At 37.9% G+C, this 25,866-nt stretch overlaps 1 protein-coding gene and 1 long non-coding RNA gene across 2 annotated transcripts; both read left to right on the plus strand.

The window, feature by feature from the left end:
* Positions 1–3,769: 3,769 nt before the first annotated feature.
* On the plus strand, positions 3,770–8,417 carry SDHAF4 (succinate dehydrogenase complex assembly factor 4). Its single transcript, XM_083350627.1, has 3 exons — positions 3,770–3,893; positions 5,994–6,146; positions 8,294–8,417. The coding sequence occupies exons 1-3, from the start codon at positions 3,833–3,835 to the stop codon at positions 8,401–8,403; spliced, it is 324 nt and encodes a 107-aa protein (XP_083206753.1). The 5' UTR covers positions 3,770–3,832; the 3' UTR covers positions 8,404–8,417.
* Positions 8,418–18,105: 9,688 nt separating this feature from the next.
* LOC310633041 lies at positions 18,106–21,360 on the plus strand. Its single transcript, XR_014490965.1, has 3 exons — positions 18,106–18,951; positions 19,261–19,307; positions 20,441–21,360. It is a non-coding gene; the product is annotated as an uncharacterized lncRNA (long non-coding RNA).
* The last annotated feature ends 4,506 nt before the right edge of the window (positions 21,361–25,866 follow it).

The following is a 25,866-nucleotide window of genomic DNA, read 5'->3' on the forward strand; positions in this document are numbered from 1 at the left end:
AGTCTCCAATGGTGATCACATGAACCCAGGATGCTGCAATCCTTGTAAATATATGCCAGGTGCCAAGTCCCCAAATTTTGATCAAGTGATCGAGGTGCTGCGATAGTTGGAAGTACAAGGACTGGTTCTAAATAACTTTTTTCAGTGCCATTGTAACTTTGAATAGTTGCTAAATGAATGGTGGTTAGTTGAGAACTCCCTGTATTACCCTTATGTACTTGGGTCCCTATGACTGATGAAACATGGGTTGCTATGACTGATGTCCTGCTCTGCTCCTGGCTTTAGCATGGTTATATTTTTTACTCAAAAGTAACTTAGCAAATATATTATTAATATATTTGCATCTGGCGTTAAAATATAAAATATTTATGGGTTAATTTTAAAAAAAAATAAAAAATCTTGTTTAAAAAATTAAATTTAAAATATTTATGCATTTGGACTTATGGACTAGGGTGTCCAAATTGAAAATGCTTTATATAAAATGCCATGTTTCAAATTTATTTTCAAATCCTATAAATAGGGAAGTGATATAAAGAGCTCCAGTCGTTGCAATCTGAACCATCTTCCAGGGTTGCTATTAATTTTTTATAAGTGTTCAAATTACTTGGTTCACAGTTAGCCATAGGATCGTAATCAGGGTTTTTTGTACTTCATTTATGCAGCTTGAATGATCGAGCTTAATTAATATTCCATTGAGTTTGCAATTATATTTTCAAGCCACATTCAGTCATTTTGGACTCCAGCAATTGTTATGGATTTTTAACTTTATTTCTGGTTTTTCAGTCTGAACAATTATTCATCCACCAGCTTCCTTTCATAGAATTTTTTTAAACCAGTCTTTCTGTAAAACTAAAATTTATTCACAACACCATCAGCAGTAAAAGTCTCAAAGTTTGAGGAATTTAATAAATTTCTAGTAGCCCACCCAGTATATCCTAGGCATCTATTTAAACAAGATGTTGTATAAGTTTATTCTGATAGGAACTTAAGAGTCATGCTGTAGATCAGGTTTCTATACCAGTAATTTTATTATAGTCACAGACCAGCATTACAAATAAGAAACATTAAAAATAAAGTGAAATGAAATGAAAAGACAAGATAATATTTAACAATTGGTGGTGGATTACGCAAAGTCTGCCTAATTTTGCAGACACTATAAAATAATTTCCCTACATTGAAAGAGACTACTTCTGATTGATCCAATAACAACAATTGTACATAAAAGATTAACGTTTCCCTGCTTTTTTGTCAGGTGAGGTGTTATGAGATGGGTCCTTGGGTCCTTTTAGAAGGTACGGTACAGTAGGACGTGAGCTATAGTTTTGATAGCCAGGGGCACAGTCTCAGCTCATATGGGGAAAAAAATTATATCAGCCCTCCAAGACCGCTTTGGGAAGTGCATTGCAGTGTGCTAAAGTTAATGCCCTTCAGAGTTTGGGCACAGTTAACACAATGAAGTTATCTCGCTGCTTTGAAAAGGGGTATGACTGGTCAAGGAAGCGTTCTTAGAGCAGATTTATCTTGTTGGGCTTCCAGGTCTTGAATGCACTAAGTGCACACTCATACTCCATCATTAAGAGTGCTGTTTCTATACCATCACAGAATTGAAATGAGACTTGGCAGTGACTGACAAACATTGTTGCATCATATACTTAAAGTATGATTGTCTCAGTGTTGTACAAATCCAGTTTGATTTATGGTTTAGTGTGTCTTGTAAATCTAGGCTATCAGATTAATTTAGTAAATTAATCATGGTTTAATTAACCATGAAGTTATGTGAACACAGCCACTGAATGGAGAAAAGTTTCTGATTTAATTTTCACAGAAAGTGTTTAGCCTTATGCCTAATTTTCCCTGGTGGGAAGGTGATTGCTATCCTATTTAATTAATAATAGAGGGATCACTAAGTTCATTTTAGCAATAATTAAACTATATCTACATAAAAGGCCAAAGCTGTTTTGTGTTTGTTGAAGGGGTGAGTTATAATGATATATGGCAACTTGCAAAGTAATTTATTGTTTTCCAGTCTCCTGCCATATAGTTTGTTTTTAGGGAATGTGGTTGAAGTCAACATAGCACTAGCCTCTGCTGTTCTAGAGTTTCTTTTTAAAAAATCCCTTGACTTCAACTCTTGGTTGACTGGCACTCAGAAAGTAATTCCATCTGCAAATTGGTAAAGAAAGATGATTCTTCTCGAAGCCAAATCCTTCTGTCTTGGTAAATCTGATGGCCAGGCCACTGAGTCAACATTTCCAGAACTGTAGACTTGATTCATATATTCATTCATTCATTCATTCATTCATTCATTCATTCATTTACTTAATTGTACAGACAAAATCTGCAATTCCAGGAACAAACATGCTAGCATTTGTGCAGTTTTAAATACAGGCTGTTTTAAGTAAAAGGAGCCCCAAATCTTTGCCAGTATATGCTTTCCTCCATTCCACCCGTTTCAAAAAATGGTCCCTAAAGACTGGCTTCTTTCCAAAACAAAAGCTGCAATGCGCTGAAAGCCAGTTGTTATGCAGTCAGGTCCCCAAATTTAATCTCTCATGTCTCCTGGCGGGACTGATAACAAATGTAGCCTTAAAAACTGATGTGTTCATGCCAATTTATCTGCATTAGCACAATACACTGGGCCTCAGATTGGGTTACCCTATCACAGTTCAGTTTGACCATCAAGGTAAGACTATATGGTTGCTGAGGTTTTGCATGAGTGAATTCAGCAAACTACATTTTAGCATTTCTAAGCCAAAATAGTATGTTGCAGGTGACGTCACACTTAAGTATTTAGATGAAACCCAGAGTATTCGAGGTCTCTGGTTATGATTAGGACATTTAAAAAACATCCTTGAAGAAAAGACCAGATCTGCAGTGTTGCAAAAAAAAAAAAAGAGTGCATCAAGGTATCTCTACCTATGTAGCCACTAGGAGCCAAAATAAGAGCCTTAAGCGCCTAATTCGCTCATATAGAACCTACTATTATAGGTCAAAGTGATGTCCCAAGAAAAGGCGCTTTCCCATGTTCCAGTACAGACTGCAGAAGTTGTCAAAAATAGGAAAGGGCGTCGCTTAAAAAAAAAACACTGTGCCGCTGATTGCTTAGACCAGGGGTGGGATGCAGGTTCGCATCCCACCAGGCTCAAGGTTGACTCAGCCTTCCATCCTTCCGAGGTAGGTAAAATGAGGACCCAGATTGTTGGGGGCAATTAAGCTGACTTTGTAATAATGCAGCTTGGGTGTGTGTGTGAAAGCCCTAACAAGCAGGCATATACATAGAATGAAGGCTACTGCTAAGCTTGTAAGCCGCCCTGAGTCTTCGGAGAAGGGCGGGATATAAATGGAATTAAAAAAAAACCTCGGCTCTTTTATGACTCATGGACTTCAACTCCCAGAATTCCTGAGCCAGCCAAGCTGGCTCAGGAATTCTGGGATTTGAAGTCCGTGAGTCATAAAAGAGCCGAGGTTGCCTACCCCTTGGCTTAGACCGTATGGAGCGTTGCGGTGATCAATCGCGATCCACTGCCGCTTTAACCCGGCGATCCCCGCCCTCCAAGTCTGCGGCCTCGTCTAAAAACAGAACAGGCTCCCGTCTCCTCTGTTGTCTCCTTGAAACAAAACGCCACGTTCCCCGTCCAAAGCTGCAAAAGAACCCCGGCAAAGGCAGCTTCCGGAAGGCGCCCTTCGGCGACTCTCCTCCGTCGCCAGGCCAGAGGGGGAAAAAAATTGTTGTCGGGCCGGGGGCGGGGTTTCTTTGACAAGCGCCGCCCACTTCCCCCCGGAGCATCGGAGGCGCGGCAAGGCGAGGGGCGGCCCATCGTCTCGGCAGGAAATGGCTCTGCGGCTGTCTTTCCAGCAGGGCCGCTTTTTCGCCTTCGCCGGCGGACGAGCCAGTAAGAGGGGACGGGAGTTTGGCGACGGGGGACCTGAGTTAGGGGGAGGCGGTAGACTAACCCCGAGTCTTCGTTTAAGGCAGGGGTCTTCAAACTTGGCCCTTTTATGACTTGTGGACTTCAGCTCCCAGAATTCCTCAGCCAGCTTGTCTGGCTGAGGAATTCTGGGAGCTGAAGTCCACAAGTCATAAAAGGGCCAAGTTTGAAGACCCCTGGTTTAAGGGGCCAGATGCCACCGGGGCCAGCCCCGGACTGCAGCCTCTGCCCGGCCCTCGAGCACCTTGTCGGCTCGTGTCCCTCCTAAAAGGGACGGCGTGGTTTCTTTCACCTGGTCTCCGTTCTTTTAGCCGACGTCTCCATGTCTGCCCTGCGACGTTAATTCGTGCAAACCTGTGACCCCAATCGAGCCCCAAATGTCTGTTGCCGAGCAAAACGTTCGTTAAGCCAGCTTTGCCCCCGTTTGACGACCTACCTTCCTTGCCACAGCGGTTAAGCGAATCACAGCAGTTGTTAAGTTGGTAACGGGGTCGTTAAGTGAATCTGGCTTCCCCTTTGACTTTGCTTGTTCGGTCACAAAAGGGGATGATCGTACGACCGTCATCAATGTGAGTCAGTTGCCAAGCGTCTGAATTTTGATCAGGTGACCGCAGGCATACTACAAAGGTGGTAAGAGTGGGAAAACGGTCATAAGTCACTTTTTTCCAGTGCCGTTGTAATCTAAACGGTCACTAAATGAACTGTTGTAAGTGGAGGACTACCTGTACTTCTGAGTAGTGTTAAGTCCCAGGTACTTAATAGGACTTCTTCTAACGTACATGGGTACCTCTTCCGCTATTTTTGCTTCTCTATCTTGGCCTAGGTAAGCTTTTCAAGATTTTCAGATTTATTCCTTATAAGTACCTGCACAACAATTTCTCCCTCTCTCAATAAAATGCCAATATTTATTCTGTTGTAAGCTCCCCAGAGTCACTTGTATAGTGAGATGTGTGGTACATCAATTTAATAAATAAACAAATATATGCTACCCACCTTTGTACCACCAATCTGGTCAAAGGGTTGTTCTGTAAATTGTGTTATGAAAGAGGTTGAATTTTTTTTTTAAACAAATGGAACTGGACTTTTTGAACTTTTAGTACAAACGTGGATGGATTTGTACTAAAAAAATTTTCCTAGCTTACTTCTCCTTTGGCAAGAAATGTGTACCTAATAAAGAGAGAGGGGTGTGTGTGTGGAGTTTGGAGACAGATTTCTTATTGACTGGGCAATTGAAAGTAACAAAGAAAAATAGTTCATATAAATGCTTCCTTTTGGAAGAAAAATGTAGTACAGTATTATGTGTAGTGGAACAGAATTCTGAGCATGCTGTTCGATTTAGGCAAACCACATGCATCACATTATATGGGATTCTCACCTGCACGACCCTGTAAACCATGGTACAATATGGGAATACTGTCGTATTAATTAGTGCTAACAGGATTTGAAAACAGCAATTACAGCAGTTGCCCTGCTCCAAATGTGGCCTTGTAAAACTGCACATCAAAGAGAGGCACTTCAGAGTATATCTGTCTTGGAGATTGTGATCACAATGAAAACCTTACAGTGTTTAATGTAGAGAGAGGTTGGTTACAAATAATCATTAATGTGATCATGTGCTTGCATACACACATACACACACACACACACTGCTCAAAAAAATAAAGGGAACAGAAAATAAGACATCCTATTATTAAATACAGTACATTGTGTTGTTTAAGTGTTCCCTTTATTTTTTGGATATATATATCTATATCTATAGATATGTATGTATATGTATATGTGTATATATATGTATGTATGTATATGTATATATGTATATATATATAAACACACACACACACACTTATTTTTGTGAAGGGAAGAAGCACTCTCTTCAGTGCGTACCCTGTTTCTGACTCTTCTTAAATTGGCCTCTGACACAGACAGGAATCTGTCCATAGGTGTTCTGTATGCATCCATATTTATATTAGACTTTTCTTACATGGTAACCATTTTTGTTTTTGTCCATTTCCATGGGCCATTTTAGACCTTCTGTAACATACATCTTATGTTTATGTGTAATAGGCTCAGCTTTTCTGCACAGTTCTTTGGGATGTATTACCTTTAATGCAAAACGAAGTACTGAACCCACCAAACAACCACTTAAGAAGCCAGTAACTCCAGTAGGTCGTTTTGATATACCAGAAGAATCAAATGTAGAAAAGGAGCCACTAGAAAGTAAGTGCGGGTGTGTAAAATATAAATATAATAAATGTTAAAACAGATATAGTCTTGAGATGCTATAAATACCTTCAGAGAAATAGTAAAGGAAATTAATCCATGGAATTATGTCTGGAAGATTGTTCAATGTTCTGGAAAAAGATATTGAGGGAGAATTTGAAAATATTTCTACCCCATTGATTCTCCATTTACGTTTTTCATGTTTTTTAACTCTGAGCCAAGGTTTTTTTTCTGTCCATCTCTTCAGAAAATAGAATTCCTACAAGATGTCTTATTAAATCTTTAGTTACTTTACATTTTTTCTTTGGCTTTTCAAATACCTTTTATTGGTTAAATATGAATATACAGCAAAGTAATTATATTCTGTGGTATATAATGTTTTAGACAATATATCATTAACTTTCAGTCCAAAGAAACTACATATGTACGCTATGAAGCTATAGGTAGATAGCTTCATATGTACTTAAATCACTTATATAGCATAACTTTGAATTTTCTAATATAATTTACTTTAAGAAATGCTCTATTGAAGTACAACAAAATATGTTGGCTCAGATTTATCTCTGTCCTTTGAGTCATGGGCAAATGTGCCATGCAGGTATGGTGTCACTTGATAGGAATGAACACAATACATTCTTAAAGTGTACACATTATTTTTAAGTGTGCTTGTCATCTGCTACTGATGGGTACTTTTTTCCATTACACATCCTAAAAATCCTGTAATTAAGTAATTGCATAACACGGGAACCATTCCCAAAGTGGTTTATTCCCAAATGCTGTTGCTTGCAGAACTTCCTACAAAGTTATAATATCCACTCATGCTGAAACAAAAAGCCAACAGGTGTGTGAGTGTGGGTGGGTGTATTCATATTCATTGAGCTCAAGGCAGTAAGCATACATAATATTCCTGCGTCCGATTTTCCCCTCAACAATAATCCTGTGAGGTGGGTTGGACTGAAGAGAGTGACAGGCCCAAAGTCACCCAGCTGGCTTTTATGCCTAAGGGAAGCCTCAAAGCCCCTATAATATCAAACTATTATGTCATTTGAGTTTTATTTGGGTGTATCTGAGTCCCATTGATAAAGCTAGAACAAGTAGTCGGTCAATTAATTTGGCTTATATAATAAACAAGGCTCTGTAAAATCTGCCTTCCAATTTTGCAGAAATGGCCTTTCAATGATATAAATTTGTATTTTCTATCTTATTCTGGAGTACTGTGGCATTCCTTTCAAATTTTTATGGTGGGGTTATGCTTACTTTATTACTGGTGGCAGCCAATAATTCTTTTTTCCTCTACTCTGGATCCACCCTGGGTGGCCCTATGTCCCACTTTGAAGAAGCCCAATAGAAGCATTTCTCATGGATAAACAAGTAGCTCTAGTTAACAACAGTTTGTATAGGGCCCAAAGTTACACTGAAAAAGGTGACTTACAACTGTTTTTCACAGTTATCACCATTCCAGCATCTCCATGGTCATATGATCAAAATTCAGACACTTGGCAACTGACTCATATTTATGACCGTTGCAATATCCCAGGATCATGTGATCACCTTTTGCCACCACCTGTCAAGCAAAGTCAATGGGGAAGCCACATTCACTTAACAACTGGGTTACTAACGTATCAACTGCAGTGACTCATTTAACAACTGTGGCAAGAAAGAACATCAAATGTGGCAAAACTCACTTAGCAAATGTTTTCCTTAGCAGTAGAAATTTTGAGCTCAATTGTGGTCATAAGTCGGGGACTACCTGTAAGTAAAACATGGAAAGCCAGGGAGGCTGCACATACATCGAAGAGAGTATTGTATAGTATCAGATAGGATATTCACAACTATTCTTTGGCTATCTCACAACTTAGTAAAAGCAAAAATAAAACATGCATGCATAAAAACATCACCAACATTCTTTTATTTGAAATGCATTTGAAAAGCAGACTCTCTTTCATTAAACTGATTGAGAACTAGCAGATAGAAATGCTGGATAATTGTTGCCATTGTGCTGGTAATGAACTGAGTTGCTAGAAATAAGGAAAACTCTCGAACTGAATGAAGGAACAACACATACAATCAAACTATGGATGATACTTGAATACATCTGCTATTCATTAGGATTTTTGCATATTTCCCCCCCTTTTTTTTTTTAGAATTTCCTGATGATATCAATCCAACAACAAAAGAGAAGGGTGGTCCCAAAGGCCCTGAACCAACTCGTTATGGAGACTGGGAACGAAAAGGACGCTGCATTGATTTTTAACTCCTTTTTTGGGGGGGAAACATTTGAGTGAAAATAGAACCAAAAAACCCACTTTTCCTACATATACCCATATCTTCCCAATTATCTGTAACAAAGTGTCATATTTGTAGGATTTAACCAGATTCTCTGTGGATATTTATGGTTAAGTATAGTGAAATTGCATTTTAATGAACTAATGTGGATAGGTTCTCTGCTGTTGATTTGGGTGATGCTATGACATTATTAAGCAAAGATGTAAAACTGCATGAGAAAGTGGTAGAAGTACAGTTTTCTTTATAGGTTTTCAAAGTAAGTATCTGACATTTTGGTGAAGTTCCATGATGGTGATAAGAATTCAATAGGATTTTATTACTATTGCAATATTAAACATACTTATTGGAAAAAAATATTATTGAATTTATTTTCCTTATTGAATTTATTTCATTTTCAAAGAACTCTTTTATATTAGCTTTAATGTGATAAGAACAGTTCATTAATTGGAATTTTGCAGAGTATCTTCAGACTTTGTTACATACAGGCCAAAGTATGGCACAGCAAGGGATTTCTAATATTCCTTGATTTATATATTTATGTAAAATAATTCATTTTTCCGCATTTATGAACAGTTTAATCATGATGGAGGGGACTGCTAAATCTTTAACTGTAAAATGTACCAAAATTAGCACATTATTTAGGCCATTTATATTTAAACCAAATACACAAAATAATTTCTAACAATTACAAGAAGATTGTTAATTATTACCTATTAGGTTTATGTATTTTTCTTTTTAGAAACATGATAAACTGTGAATGTGACCTTTTTTTATTCCAACTATTTCATTTATTGTTCCTCTGCACTTAATTAATTGTTTATCCATATATTTAGAAGATGTAGCAGTCTGGATTATGATATTATTTATCTGTCTGATTCAGTTACTTTTATTTAAATAAAAGTTTCCTTATAAAACCTATTAGCTTATTTATAAATAGAAATGTAAATTCTCAAGTGGAAGTACATTCAGGTTTTCTGAATATTAATGTATTTACATTTGTATCTACAGTTCTTAAAACATAGCATATTAATATTGATACAAATGTCCATAGAAACTTATCATATTGAAATAATTCTAGAGACAATGGGTACTTTGTTTTGAATACAATTTCTCCAGTTTAACTGCTTTTTATATGGTTGGATAAATATTTCATGTTTGGAAATCTTGAGGTAGGGTGGATCATATTCCTGCAGCTGAGGCTTTTTTCCCCACTATTGACTATAAATTAACTATAAATCTTCCAAGATTTCTCTTCTTAAGATTGTTTAGATCATAATTTATATGTATGAACCCATTACACATGATGCCAGTTTTGGTTAAAATTTATGGTTAAAATTTTAACTTTATAAATGAAGTTAAAATTGACCATGGCCTTTTATCTTTAGAAAAGATATAAATAGAAGTATATGTTTTCTTTTTGCTATGGTGATGAAGTGGAAAATGAATGCAAGCAACTTTTATTTGTACCGAGGTAGTTATTTTATGGTAAATAAAACTTCATCTGTCACAAATACTTAAGTATACACCATTTCTGATATAACTTGGTATCTGATCATGTACTTCATAACCACAACTGAAAACAAAAAATACATTTTTGTTCTTCACAGAAAATGCAATAAATATTATTTGTGATGGACCATACTGTATTTAGTACAATAGAGATTTTTTAAGATAAAATGTGTTTTATGATAATGAAGCATTGGTGCTTAAAGCATTAGAGAGCAAAATAATGCCTCCAGCCTGCTGTTAAAAGTATACTCATTTTGACAGTGAAAAGACAAAGTGGGTCTGCATACAATATATTTGTCTATGTTGCATAATTTTATTGGTTTGTTTTGTATTACAGGTAGTCTTCACTGAGGGTGATTGGGAATTGTTTTGCTAAATGATGAGATCACAAGGTGCAACATCGTGTGACCTTGGTGACTTGCAATGGCAATTCCCAGTTGCTGTCATGAGGTGAGTCACGTGATCACCATTTATGGCCTCCTGCCAGCTTCCCCACTGACTTTGCTTATCAGAAGCCAGCAGTGAAGGTCAGAAATGGTGATCGCCTGACTGGGATGCTGCAATATCATAATTGTGAGCCAGTTGCTGAGCACCTGAATCTTGACTACATGATGCTACAACAGCCACAACTACAAGGGTCCATCATAAGTACCCTTTGATCCGCACCGTTGTAACTCTGAGTGGTCACTGAATGAAAGTTAAGTGAGGACTACTTACGTATGTTTTGGAAAGAAAGAAACCTTCTGTAATTTATCTTTATAAAATTACCCTGATAAAGCTACAATGATGGGATCCTGACTCTTGCTGTGGGACTTGTCAGTTGGATTTCGCTGGTTTCAAGAACTAGTAAAAAGGCAGACAACTTACAGGGCAACCTTAGATGGGGGAGAATATCCAAACGGAGTGAAAATTGGTAGGTAGGGCTTCAATGCAACCAGGTGGCATTTTTAGCATGCCTAGTAATGTCCTTACAAGTTTTCTGAAACACATTTCCAAGAAAGTGACAAAGAATTATTCAGAAACAATGCTAAATATATCTTCTAACAAAATTACTATGAAAATAAACTTGTAAGAAAAGAAGAGTCTTCAGATTACGTTAGGGAGTTTAAGGAAACCATAGGCTAAACCAGAAGTTGGTTTGCAGATTTCATGCAATTCTGGCAAAAGACTTAAGAATTAGAAATGTGAAAAGTTTAAAAATGAAATTTGAATGAAGGCATTTCAGTAACAGGACTTGACATGGGGACATAAATGTGGCATTTGTTTCATGGCATCATCATTTCAATTCAACCTAATTTCAGATTGTTGATGGCATTGACCTCCCTCAAGTGGACAGCTTGGCTCTTGATCTTAATAACTTAAGATAAGCTAGGGTTAATCTTTAGTCTTGCTTCTTTTCATCCCCTGATTTTTTGATTTCTAGAAGAAATCCAAGAATTCTCCAAAAGGTTTGCATACTCTTGTGTGTTATTTCAAGGAGTCCTACATAAATACTACCATGAAAGTCTGGCGGTGTTGGTTCTGAGAATTAACAGTTATAACTAATTCAGTTACTTGAAAGCTAAAACACAATGGGGAAGAAATCAAACTCCTATTTCTCAGACTATAGCAGCTTTGGTGATCTCAAACTCAACTTGAAGATTTCAACAAGATAATAGAACTATGCCATGCTTCTTGTTGTTAGTTGCGAAGTCGTGTCTGACCCATGGCGACCCCATGGACAACGTTCCTCCAGGCCTTCCTGTCCAATACCATCTTCTGGAGTCCATTTAGTCTCACGCCTACTGGTACAATAGAATAATTTTCCCAGCTGATGCACTTGTTGATCATAATGATTTATTTTATGATAAGGGCAGCCTACCTGCCAGGTTCAAAAAACCCTAAATTGCAAATTGGCCAGTCATGTATTACTACATCAGCTTATATATGCCACAGGAGCTCAAAATAATTTAGTAAAATAAACCATTATTCAGTTAATTGTATATAAGGATGTATGAACAAACTGCAGATTTCCGTTGAATAGATTTGCTTGCAGCAGTTCAAGAAAAGTTTGAAGACTACCCATGAGAAAATACTGTGAGAGATTATATGAACGTTAATGTAGGCTGGACCTGCTCCTCCTTCCTGGGTTTTATTCTATATAACCAAGAGCCAAGCTTGTTTGTTTTATTTATTTTAAAAATAAACCTGTTCTACAAGGATCTGTAAAGAATCAAAACAGCCCAGACTATCCCAACTGTAAATTTACTGTGGAATCATCTGGAGGATATTATCTTGTCAGATTGTATGCAAAACTCGGGCCGTTGCTGTACAGGGGGTTCTATGACACTGTCACGCTTCTTTTTTTCATTGACTCAAATGTTACAACAACTGAAGACATAAGACATTATGAGGCAAATGTTCCCACCAATATGAACGCAGGAGAATCACTTTTGTTTTTGCTGTTTCAGATGATACATCAAAGTTGAGCTAGAAATTAATTGGCTCAGTTGTCAAACACAGCCAATGTGAGAAAACATAGCTCTGGAGTAATTCTGAAGTGATGCAACACTTGTATCTAGTCTGTATCTGTTCTGTATCCAGTTCTTTTTATGCTAAGCTGAACCAAAACTGTAGGACAGAGAATTAATTCAAAATATGTCTGTTGCTTCAGAGGGATGTTAATTGAGGAATGTTTATATGTTTATAAACATATATATGTTTATATTTGAGGGAACACCTGCTGCCAGCATCAAGTTCCCTTCGTCCAGTGCACTCACACAGGGAGGGTCTTCTCAGGGTGCCGGCGGTAAAAGATTGCCGGCGGATAACACCCAGGGGGAGGGCCTTCTCTGTGGGTGCGCCTGCCCTCTGGAACCAGCTGCCCGTGGAGCTCAGGACTGCCCCTGACCTGCGTTCATTCTGCCGGGACCTGAAGACTTGGCTCTTTGAGCTCTCCGGCCCAGGCTGAGAATTTTTAACTGGGGTTTTTATTTTCAGGGATAATTTAATCTTTTTAATTGTCTTTTAACTTTTGTATTTTGTATTGGTGTGATTTTAAAATGCCCTGTAAACCGCCCTGAGTCCTTCGGGAAAGGGCAGTATATAAATCTAATTAAATTAAATTAAATTAAATGTTATAGCCAGTGCTTTTTTTGTAAAAGAAAAAGGTGCCAGAACTCACACATGTCATACAGCCCACCTTGCCTACCCTACAAGGTTCCATCCAAAAAAGGTGCCGGAACTCCGTTCTGAGCGTTCTATGACAAAAAAGCACTGGTTATAGCTGTCATAAGTGTGGGGCACCAGACGCCTGAGCTTGGAGCTTGGGCGGCTGAAGGATTGAACTCCCCCGTAGCCTGGGCTGCTCCCAGCTGACCAGCGTCTCTGCTCCGGATTTCATGGAGCAGAGCCAGGCGTCTGCGACCATCCCTGCTTGAAGGAGAGACTATGAAAGGAAAAAAGCAGGCAGAGCAGTACAAGAGGGAAAGATGAAGAGATGAAGAGGATTATTTTGTTTTACTCTCAAGCTTGATGGACTTTGCTTGAAACTTAAAGTGAAAGTGCGTCACAATTGTAAGTAAAAGATGGCGGCTAAACCTCCCCCTAGAGCTTTTCGGAGTGCTGGAAATTCTCCGGTGCAACAACAATCATTACTGCAGGCGTTGCATTCTCCTGATGTACTGACATCGAAGGATCTGGAAAAACATACCCAGTTAATTTTGGAGTCAATGGGTGTTAAATTTCTACAGATGGAGGAGAAATTGGAGAAATTGGAGCAGAGAATGGAAGAAAGGATGGAGCAGAAACTTAGAGAGATGAAGGTAGACATTTTGTCCTCAGTGCAAAAAGTTGCTAAATGTGTGGAGGTGCTGGATGATCAAGTGCAAGACTTAATTCAAAAGAATGTTTTATTAGAAGCAAAAGTATTGGAATTGGAAGATTTAAAAGACAAAATGGACAGTGAACAGAGTCTGGCCCAATTTTACCAGATGCAGTTTGCTGTGAGAATTAGAGGCCTAAAAGAGAATATTAAGGAAGATTTAAAGCAGCTGGTTTCTGAGGCTTTTGAGGGAGTATTGAACCATCCAGCATCTGAATTAAAACAAGGTATGGACAAAGTGTTTCGTGTGAATTCGTGGATTGCTAAACAGAGAAAGTTGCCTAGAGATGTGGTGGTTTATTTTGTAAAAAGGGAAATTAGAGATGAAGTTATACAAGCTGCCTATGATACCAAAGTTATGATTGCTGGTCAACAAGTTTTGGTTCTAAAAGAAATTCCTCCAAAGATTTTAAAGAGAAGGAAGGATTTTATATTTTTGGTGCAAGAGCTTAAGCAAAGAGATATAAGGTTCAGATGGGAGATCCCAGCTGGGTTGAGCTTCATGTATGATGGTAAAAGGTATTGTTTGAGTAATGTGAAGCAAGCGCATGATTTTTACAACAATGTTTTGGAAGTAACCCCATCAACACTTTTGGAAGCTGTAGAGGGATCTGGAGAAGGAGAATGTCAAGAGGATGAAGATGGACAGATGGACGAGAAGGGTACAGGAGGAGATCAAGCTGCAACTCTTTTGGATGATCTTAGAGAACAGAGGGTGACGCGTGCTGCCTTAAAACGCTCAAAAAAGACTAAAAAATAAGACCAGTAGAAATCTATGGAACTTCCACAATACATTTATAGTTAAGTGGTAGTTGTGTTTTTAAAGGTTTTGGGATACTATGTGTGGTAACAGATTTTTTTTTAATGGTTAATTTGTGTAAGAGCTATCTATTATAGCCTATTGTGGCTAGAGAGGTTAACAGGGATAGGTGTTTGTGATGTGTAAATGAGTGTATGTCTAGGTAATAGTGAATTGTGGAAGAACATAGATGGGAATGATGCTAGTTTTCTTTTATTTTAGTTTCTTATATATATTTAGTATTATTAAGGATTGGTTTACTCTATATAAGCTAGAGAGTGATGGATTTTAGAGTTTATAATTGTTAGTATATGATTGTTTATGATTGCCTTTCAGATATATACCTTGTATTTTGCTCTGGGAAGTCGGGGGGGGGGAGGGGGGGAGGAGGGGAAGTAGAGGGGGGGAGGTAGGGGAGGGAGGAGGGAGAGGGGGAGGTGGGGAGGTAGGGGGGAGGTAGGGAGGGGAGGAGGGAGGGGGAAGGGGGGGTTTTTTAAAGGAAAATTGTATTTTATAAAACTTTTCAATAAAAAAAAAAAAAAAAAAGTGTGGGGCACCAGAGAAAATGAGAATTGTAACAACAATAATGTTGGTTTTATAGGAATCTGAAAAGATCCAGAAAAAAAGCTGAAAAATAGAACGCAAAAGATGGTAACTGTGGAGTTGCCAAGTTGGTCTAGGTTTCAAAGAAATTTTGCTGCACTTATTTTTAGCTGATTTTAACTGGTACAGGTTGACAGGTTATAGATATGTATGTGAATATTACAAAGTGCAAAATTTGCTAAATGATAAAAGAACTTTTAAAGACCTGTGATGAAAGAAGTTATCAGAGAATATTTGTATATTATTCTTTCCCTCTGTTCTACATGTTTTATTGCTGTTTGGGTTTTAGTAAAATTTATATTATCTTTTCCTATCAAATATGTCATTGTGTCTTGCAATTTAAAACTAATAACACAAAATTTAGCATATACAGAAATATAGGGTTACAAGAATAGCACCTGCATATAAACATAAAAATAAAAATATGGAGTAACCTGGTGATCTACAAACCATGGTTAAATAATAGCAGAATATCATTTATAATATTTGTGCATTTTAAATATATATTCTATCATTGAAAAGATCTGTGTGGGTGGTCCATAATGTTCACATTTGTGACTACCTTCTCCCAATTTCCAATTGAAACCAAATGTCATAATTTATCTGTTGTGAATTGGTTATGTAAGCACTGGTTTATATTGACATTGCTTTTCTTCAGGAAAATGTTTATATAATAAGCCTTACCTCCCATCCAGTTACCGTATTAAAAGTCTAATGGAACTTAAATGTGTGATAATTTAATTCATTTGTTATAAACCATCCAGGATAGGTGATCTTCATTTTTTGTATGATACTATACGCTAGCTTCAGTTTTTTTGGAAGCAGAACGCTGCAAAATTCTGTTTCATATAAAAGAAAGCTCAAGCTTTGCTTATTTAAGTAGAATTTGTATCAGAGAATTCATTATTTGGCTTTTTGGCTATACAGTATGCAGGCTGGGTCACTAAGAGCCATATTTTTATTTTTATTTGGTTTTGACTTAGTGCAATGTAAATGTCATCACAGTAGCTTGAACTCATAATTTATGGCTTAACATTATGTATGATATAATGTTACCATTTTGTAATAGGGCCTTTTGAAAATGATTTTTTTTTTTGGCTCTTGGATGAACCCAACTCTTTTACACAATTTATTAGAGCTGTATTATTTTGTTTAGGTGTCTGAGGGAGCCTGAAGAAAAAGGGGCTATTTAACAAACCCCTAATTAAAGGCAATTCTAAAAGCAGCACCACTTTTTCAGGCTTGTGTAGAAGCTTGAAACAGATTGGACTTTATTAAAGAATGGCAATGTGTTTCTTCCTCATTATTTTCAAAATTACCCCAAAAGATGACAAAAATAAACAGGTGCAACACGGATTTGGGGTAATAAACCTGGTGGCAAGTAATATTCTGGAAATTGGGTATTTCATAGGTGGCTATGTCTGTGGCAGCCATATTTTGAGCAAGAAGACCTCTCTATGTTGTTGTCGTAAGAGGGATCACAAATTTTGAATGTATCCCCAAAGATTGGGGAATGATGGGGAATGGGATTTCTTTGTTTTGTTTTAAACCAATCCTGTTGCAGAAGCTACAATTTTCATGACAAAGAGGCACTGATTCCCATTCAAAGTGGCAGGGAATTGTGTTGCTGAAATTTGGTGGTGGCAAATTATACCAACTTTGCTCAGTTATCAGACTCTAGCTCAACAGATAATGACAACTCCTAGATCTCTCACTACTAGGCATATACATACATATACATACATATATCCAGTATATCCAGCCATCTGACAGTTATGACTCTGTGGATGAATAGTAAAGAACTCTGGATAATGAATAACATTTTTTTCCAAAACTCAACTTTTATTTAGGTTTATTTAAATTTATGTGAGATTATTTTTTTCATAATTAGATTATGTAAAGTTTCCCCTAACTTCCATCAAATGCTAATTAGTCATACTTCAGAAATGTAGGCAAACTGAATCACCATTCCAATAATCTCCTTAAAATTAGAAAACTAGAGAAAGAATAATACTGTACATCTTCTAATGATAGCCTAATGATTTTAAACTTTGATGTTTTATTACCAAAAAAACCTCTAAAAGGAAAAAAATTGAAACAATTACTTATAAAATTATAAAATGCATATAAAATTATGAAATGGACAGAGACATACTCTCAGTTTTTCTGCAGGTAAATATGAAATCTATTTGTTTTCTGAGGTGATTTTCAGATTTCCCCCCATAGGATAGACTAGCATGGAAGATGTTATTTAGTCTATAAAGTATAAATATCTGCCTGCTGTTTAAAACTTGCCCCACAGATGGATATAATCATGGAAAATGATGCTTGTTTGTTATGAACAACCAGAACCTTTCCTCAGAAGATTATGTCTACAAAATAGCATTGTTTTGCATTATGCAGTATGCTGACAGGAATCCTACCATAAATGAATATTTGGAAGATTACAGTAATTAAGCATTTCATTGTGGCTTCTGAGAAGTCAAAAATACAGGGTCCAGCCATGCTTGGTCTCCAGAGCTAAAAGATCTGTATACCCAGACGTGACCATTCTCTTGAGCTTCCCAGCAGTAGAAATGTTGGATCTCTCCTGAATACCCATTTAACCCTCTCCCTACTTTTCTTTTACTGTCTTCTAAAACCATTGATTTTGAAAAGTCAGGGCTGATACCAGCTCACTTATGTTAGATATTAAGTCCTTCTCTGGGGCACCATTTTGATTGCTGCCGTTATTCAATTTGGTTCTGGAAGCTGCTGTTTCTCAGACAGATGTTTTCCTCACTCTTTCCACTCTGATAGCTTGGCCACAATAGGGGGTATAACATATTACACCCCCTCCTGCGTGAGCTGCATTGGTTACCGGTTGCCCTCCGGGTGAGATTTAAGGTGCTGGTACTTACCTTTAAAGCCCTACATGGCTTAGGCCCGGGATACTTGCAGGACCATCTGCTGCCGGGAACGAATTCCCATTGCCCAGTACGCTCACACGGAGAAGGCCTCCTCAGGGTACCGTCGGCTAGACAATGTCGGCTGGCGACCCCCAGGGGGAGGGCCTTCTCTGTGGGAGTGCCAGCCCTATGGAACCAGCTCCCCCATGAGCTTCGGATGGCCCCAGATCTCCAGTCCTTTCGCCGCGGCCTCAAAACACTCCTTTTCCACCTGGCTGACCTGGACTGACAGGGATTTTAATTATGTTTTTAATTTTTTAACTCTAATTTTTAATTTATTTTAATTTTAATTTATTGTACAGGGGCCTTTAATTTTAATTTTATCTTAACTTCTGTATTTATTGTATGTTATTGTTGTTAGCCGCCCTGAGTCCTTCGGGAGATAGGGCGGCATATAAGTCCCAATAATAAATAAATAAATAAATAAATAAATAAATAAATAAATAAATAAACAAACGAACAAACTTGGGGATGGAAACTGAATGTGTGTAATTGCAGAGTCCTGAATATTTATTGATATGCCATAATCTTTATGGGCCAATGGACAATGGGTGAGTTGTTCCTGGCCAATGATAAAGCTATTCAGACCGCTACTTTCTGAGCCTCAAATGTTATATAATGTCACATAAGTGTTTTAAATTCCTTCCGTGTTGAAAATTGTTACATTTGTAATATAGTTATTGAAAGTTTTCTTTGTTTAGATTGTTATATTGGTTTTAAATATCTTTTTTTTCTTTTTAATGTAAGATGTTCTGGACTCGGAAAATGAATAAATAAACAAACTTGGCCACATGAGCTCTTATTTTTATTTTTTTTATTTTAATTCCATTTATATCCCACCCTTCTCTGAAGACTCAGGGCGGCTTACAAGCTTAGCAGTAGCCTTCATTCTATGTATATGCCTGCTTATTAGGGCTTTCACACACACCCCAAGCGGCATTATTACAAAGTCAGCTTATTGCCCCCAACAATCTGGGTCCTCATTTTACCTACCTCGGAAGGATGGAAGGCTGAGTCAACCTTGAGCCTGGTGGGACTTGAACCTGCACTAATTGCAGGCAGCTGGTGTTACTTAAGGAGGCATTAGCCCACTGCTCCACCAAGGCTCTTGCTGCAACCTCCTAACAAAGCACTGAGCAGTTTGTACACAGGTACCAAGAAGTGCTTGGACACTTTTCCTTTTTTTCTTGAGGGGCAGAAGTCGTGGGGGTTTCTTCCACAGACATGGAAAAGTCTTCCAGTTTAATTTATTATAGCCCTAAAGAAAAAAAGTGGTTTCCTAGAGAAAGGTCAGATCTATATAAAGAAGAAGCAGTCTGCCTCAGAGGAATGCAAAAAATGATGAGATTTGTCAGAACATGGTACATTGGGCTAATTATGTCAATCCTAACAAAGGACAATTAAATCTAACAACAAATACATTATGCACAGTTGGTACTAAATAGTCTATTTTCAACCAAATTATGATGCAATAACGTTAAAAAAATAGTCTTATTGCTATAGCAATTAGCTCTGGGCAAAACAGAAATGTTGTAGAGAAATGAAAAGACAGAAAGAAGATGCTACACATTATGGTGGCTTTTAAAAATGCATCATTTATGCATGCAAATACAGGAAAATTCGTTGTTGTGTAGTAGTGAATCACAGAGCAGGAATGAAAAACACAGGACAGAGCCTAGGATGTAATGGTAAGGTTTCTACAACAAAAATATTTTATTCTGAGCTTAATTTCTAAAAAAGAAAAACAGAGGAGACATTTATGGATCACAACTTCACTAATCACTAATTATGATGTAAGATCCAATGATTTCTCAGTTTGGGAGAGAACTAAAGCAAAGTATTGCTTGGATAATTTGTTGGTGAACAGCAAGTTCTTCATCAGCCTTTAGTTTTAAAATTTGGGAAACTATTATAAGCATTTAATTTATTAATGTATTAAATTTATAGATTGCCCATCTCATTGTTGCAGTGACTCCAGGCAGCTAATTGTCATCACTATGTTTGCTAATTATCTAAACAAAAAAATCCTTCCTGATAATAAAAATTACTTTTAATAAAAATTACTTTTATATAATCAAATATTAGATAAGCATAAGAATAAAGCAGGAAAACAAGAAAATGGCATCACAATTCTCCCAAGAGAGTGCACAATAATAATAATAATAAATAAACTAAAGGATAAAGATAATATTGATCTAATGAAATCAACTGTTGTCACATTTTAACTGTAATCAAACAGTATTTGGCTACAATCCTGACTATATTTTGTTTGAAATTTCCCTAGTAAACCAAAGAAAAAAGCTTCACATAAAGAGACTGGGAAAACCAAGCAACTTGAAAAGAAAGCAAATGTGTCCCAGGGTTTGTGAAAAGGCTCTGGGATTATGCCTTCTTGCCAATTTCCTATTGCTATTATTAACAGTTTTCTGTGGATTAGTTTATTCTGGTGATACCAGCAATATCACATTTACACAAGAAATAAATGAAAAGTTTATAAATAAATCGCAAAATAAAAGAGCTATGTTTTTAATGATATTGTTCGAAGACTATATTATGCCTCTGGAATAAAAATTGTAAGCTTCCTACTGAAAAAGAAAATTTCTGAAATTATCTACTTAAAAAAAACCCGACCTTTGAAATAAACTGAGATATCACAGAAACTTAAGTTATAATTTCTTTAACAGTTTCTGGATTTATCAGAATTTCACAGGTAAGCTGTCAAGGCTCTTACATAGGTATAATGTTTGTCGCCTCTGGATGAAATGGGCAGCGCACAAATAAAATAAATAATTGTATTTATTTATTTGTTGGTTTTTCTTTTCAGAGAACCAGGGTGTAATTCATCCAAATTATTTTAATAGAGGTATGGAATTGTTGTGATCTATGAATAAAGCACCCATGAAATATTTTTTTTAAAAAATAAAAATACAAATAGGCAGTTTATTTGATATTCTATGTCACTGTACTTAGTTCTGCTGTTTTCTTACAACTATGTACCTATGTAACTTGTTTCATGTTTCAAAAAATTAAGTTGCATTTATTCTAGGAATGTGCATAAATTGTAGCTTTAAAATGGCATCATCTTCTACTTAGGTTTAATGGGGCTCCTTAAGATTTAAGGAAGTGCTTTTGAGGCAGTGCTTGCAAAACCATTCACGGATCAGATTACAAAAAAAATATTTCCATTTATTTGACTATAAAGATTCCATCTTCTGCTTTTATTGTTTGCCGAGTTGGTCTGTTGATAGATCCAGTGCCCTGTCAAGTAACATATGCTGTTTAAAAAATACTCTTCACCTGATGATTCAACCTCTCATGGCGGAATCAGATCCTCCTGATGTTCTTTTGGAATTTATTAGTGACTAGGTTCTTCATTACTGGCGAGATTTCTCCATATGAGTTTGTTGATCCCCAGAGTAAGAAACCCCCAAAATATTATACCCCTGGATATTATCCCAAGTGTAAGTATTGTTTTAATTAATCCAGAATACATAATAAACTCTTGAAATATTTGCTCCATATTTTAATGATTACATAACTCCCCTCATAGAAGAAGCAGAAAGATTATATGCAAGTAACGGATTGCATATCATATGATAAGATTTAAGTTTGTACTTTCTGTGTTCCAAGGCTCTCTCAACAATTTCATAGCAAATCTGGTTAGTATCTGCTTTACTATTTTTCAGTCAGGGATGAAACTGATTTTTTTGAGTTTTTAAATTAATTTCTTGTGCCAGCAGAACCTAGTGTTGTATATGAAATACTTCCATCTCACCTCATAATCTAACACTTTATTCTCAGAGGATAACTGAGAAGATAGTGCCAACATTATGTTCCATTCCTCAAATATCTTTCTTTTCATATGATTATGTGGCAAAATCTGTTAATCTCTGTATATTTACAGAAAGCCTACTTCCTATGCCTTGAGATGTAGAAATGCCAAAAGCATAAGGTATTTAAACCCAATCATTAATTTTGGGTCAGATTTTAAATTCAAGTAATTGGCTTGTATATATTCCATGGTAATAAATATATATACAAGTAAGGATTTAGGCTATTTACTGCAAAGTAAGGAGCGAAAAATACATACTTTACGTATATCCTGTTAGATGGCACAGGATGGCCTCCATAACAGTGCCTGATTTGGGCAAAGATACTACCTAACGTACAATGTTAGAAAACCAATGGGCTATGTACCCCAAGTTAATTATTGGATAACTCCAAATAAAAAATCTGTATCTCCCAAATATCATTTATGAAATGTTAAAGAATTGAATCCACCCCAGTGTTTCACAGAGATTCAAGATATTGTTAACATTATGGATACAATTAATGTAATATGAAAGAAAAATGACATGATCATGGGAGTATTTCAGCCAGTTGCCCAGGTGAAGGTTGCTGACAATGTCTTTCTACATCAACTAAATTCGCAAGAGAGCAGGTTATAGCAATAATGTAAAATTTCCAGCTGCCCTCTAAGAGAACTAAGCTAGGAGTGGAAGGTCCACCAGAAGTGGAAGGTCTTGATTTCTTGTAGACAATCTCATTTTTCAGGAGATGAAAGCAGAGACAACTGAGTCAGTTATCTTAAATGTAATCCTGACCAACAGAGAGGATTTGGGAGATGGACTGAAAGTGTCAGGGACCTTCAGAAAAAAAACCTCATGTTGGAGTTCAAGGTTAACTAGAAGAAAAGCTGAGCCAAATCAATACAGTGTTACCTTGGTACTCAACTGCTTTGAAAGTCATCAAATTTGGTACTCAACGCATTTTGATGTGAACATTTTGTCACGGTACTCATTGTTTGGTACTCAACGCACAAGCTAGAACTTGTCAGTGTTGGCTACCCTATGACTCACTTTATTATTCCTTATGGGAAAAATCTGTTTGATACTCATCATTTTTGTTAGTCATTGTGCCTCCCAGAACCAATTAACACTGAGAACCAAGTTATCACTGTACTTTGGACTTCTGCAAGGCATATTTTAATGAAGCCAAGTGAAAAGTGGGCAGCACACAAGGCTTGAAAGCCTACAAACAACCAGACAATATACCGATAGACAAGATATTGAAAACCAGTACTGTAGAATTGCCTTATGGCATAGCAACAAAGATGAGACAGTTTCTTTATAAATGGGATTTTTATTATAAAAATAGATTTCTTTGTAATAAGATTTTATAAACTTTATTAAAAAAGCTTTATTTCTGTAAACCTTTTGATTCTTAATTCTTATTTTCATAGCTGAACATCTATTCAACATTATATATTTTACCTTCCTATATTCCTATTGGTTCTTTAAGCTTCTTTAAGTAGGGATGTTCAATCTCCTTATGGAGGGGGAAGCAAGCTACCTCTGATGCTGCTCCACTATTACATCCATTCTGGGCTGCTCTGTCTTGCCAACACCCAGATGTTTGTGCTTTGGGCTGCTAGATTGTGCCAATACCTGATTGACTCTCACTGCTGCTGAGGCTTGTTTTTGGCATCTTTTAGTTTCACATGCTTTCCCTCTCCTCTAGACCCCTGGATTTTATGACTTATGCCAATAATACCACTGAGAGCAAAATTGAAGATTCCTAGGATAGGTTTCAGATATGCATGACAGTCTTCTCTATTAAAGAGCAGAATAATGTGCCAAATAATTGATGCTTTTGAGTTGTGGTGTTGGAAAAGACTATTAAGAGTCACTTGGATTGCAAGGAAATCAAATCAGTCAATCCTAAAGGAAATCAATGCTGACTGTTCTTTGAAAGGACTGATACTGAGGCTGGAACTCAAAAACTTTGGCTACTTAGTGAGAAGTGTGGATTTATTGGATGTTGGGAAAGATTGAAGGCAAAAGGAGAAGAGGACAGCAGAGATAGATAGTGTCATCAATGCAATGAACACGAATTTGCTCAAACTCTGGGAGACAGTGAAGAACCGAGGGGCCTGGCATGCTGTGGCCCATTAGAGTTGGATATAACTTAACTCGGATACGACTTAACGACTGAACAATGCCCTAAAAAGAACGCATCTGACTGCATCTGTGCACAAGAATTACTACAATATCCAAAAGACTGACACTTTTCAGTCATTTTCCATTGTAAAAAAATTGCATGAAAGAAAACTTTTCCTATTTTGATAGCATTACAACTTTCAATATATTATTATCTTCAGTATTTTTGTAATTACATTGAAGCGCATCATCATCTTTACTGGACCCTAGTATTTCCACGCACGCACATAATTTGGGGCAAGGCAGCTAAGGCTGTATCATCCTCAATTCTCCCGAGAGTCAGAAACGGATTCATTTCTTCCTGATAAACATGTTCTGCTTAAGAAAATAAGCCGAAAGCGCTTGCTTGTTTCTTGGGAGCATTTCTAAAGCCGTTCCGTTTCCAGGGTCCCTGCTCCAAACCTGTGTTGGACTTCCAATCAAGAAATCCCTCGATTCCCTTGCACAGATGCCTTTGAGTTGGGAAATCGGCTGCTAGACTCAGGCAACTGCGAAGAAAAAGGCTGCTCTGTCTCCGCTAACCTCCCAGCCTTTCGTTGAGCAGATGAATACGCGGCCTTGGAATGCTAGATACCCAAGGGGAAGATTGTTTTTGTGGGTGGGCAGCTGCGCTCTTTGCACCGCGAGATGCAAGAAAGAGCCGTCTTCTCTCCTATTTTACTTAAAGGTAAAGGTTCCCGCACACATGCATGCTAGTCGTTTCAAGCTCTAGGGGCCGGTGCTCATCTCTGTTTCAAAGCCAAAGAGCCAGCGCTTGTCCGAGGACGTCTCCGTGGTCATGTGGCCGGCATGACTAGACACCAAAGGCGCACGGAACGCTGTTACCTTCCCACCGTAGTGGTCCCTATTTTTCTACTTGCATTTTTACGTGCTTTCCAACTGCTAGGTTGGCAGAAGCTGGGACGAGTAACAGGCGCTCACTCTGTTACGCGGCACTCAGGATTCGACCCACCAAACTGCCAACCTTCTGATCAACAAGCTCAGCGTCCTAACCCACTGAGCCACCGTGTCCCTATTTTACTTAGGTAAAGGTTCCTCCGCACATGCGTGCTAGTCGTTTCCAACTCTAGGGGCCGGTGCTCATCTCCGTTTCAAAACCGAAGAGCCAACGCTTGTCCGAGGACGTCTCCGTGGTCATGTGGCCGGCATGACTACACGCCAAAGGCGCACGGAACGCTGTTACCTTCCCACCGGAGTGGTCCCTATTTTTCTACTTGCATTTTTACGTGCTTTCGAACTGCTAGGTTGGCAGAAGCTGGGACGAGTAACAGGCGCTCACTCTGTTACGCGGCACTCGGGATTCAACCCGCCAAACTGCCAACCTTCTGACCGACAAGCTCAGCGTCCTAATCCACTGAGCCAACGTGTCCCTACTTTACTTAGAAACCACTTATTGAATGGCGAGGGGAGGGGGAGTGTGTCATCGGAATGCCAAGAAACATATCCTCACTCTCTCTGTCTCTCTCTGGTTGCAAACTCCGAACCCCCACAGAACTACTTTGTCACGGGGAGAGAGACGAGAAGGCGAGGGGCGGGGCGGGGCAGCGACAGAGGCGCGTCACTCCGCTTGAGTAAGATGTCAGGCACCGCTTTTGCGCAAGCGGATGCGGGGTTGGCCAGGAGTAGTTCCGGTTGAGAACGCCGAAGGCCGCTCCGCCCTACCTGGCTTGACATGCCGGCGGCCGCTGATTGGCCGAGCCGGCGCGCCGGC

Source organism: Vipera ursinii (genome assembly GCF_947247035.1).
Source record: "Vipera ursinii genome assembly, chromosome: 1".
In the NCBI taxonomy this organism is placed as follows: domain Eukaryota; kingdom Metazoa; phylum Chordata; class Lepidosauria; order Squamata; family Viperidae; genus Vipera; species Vipera ursinii.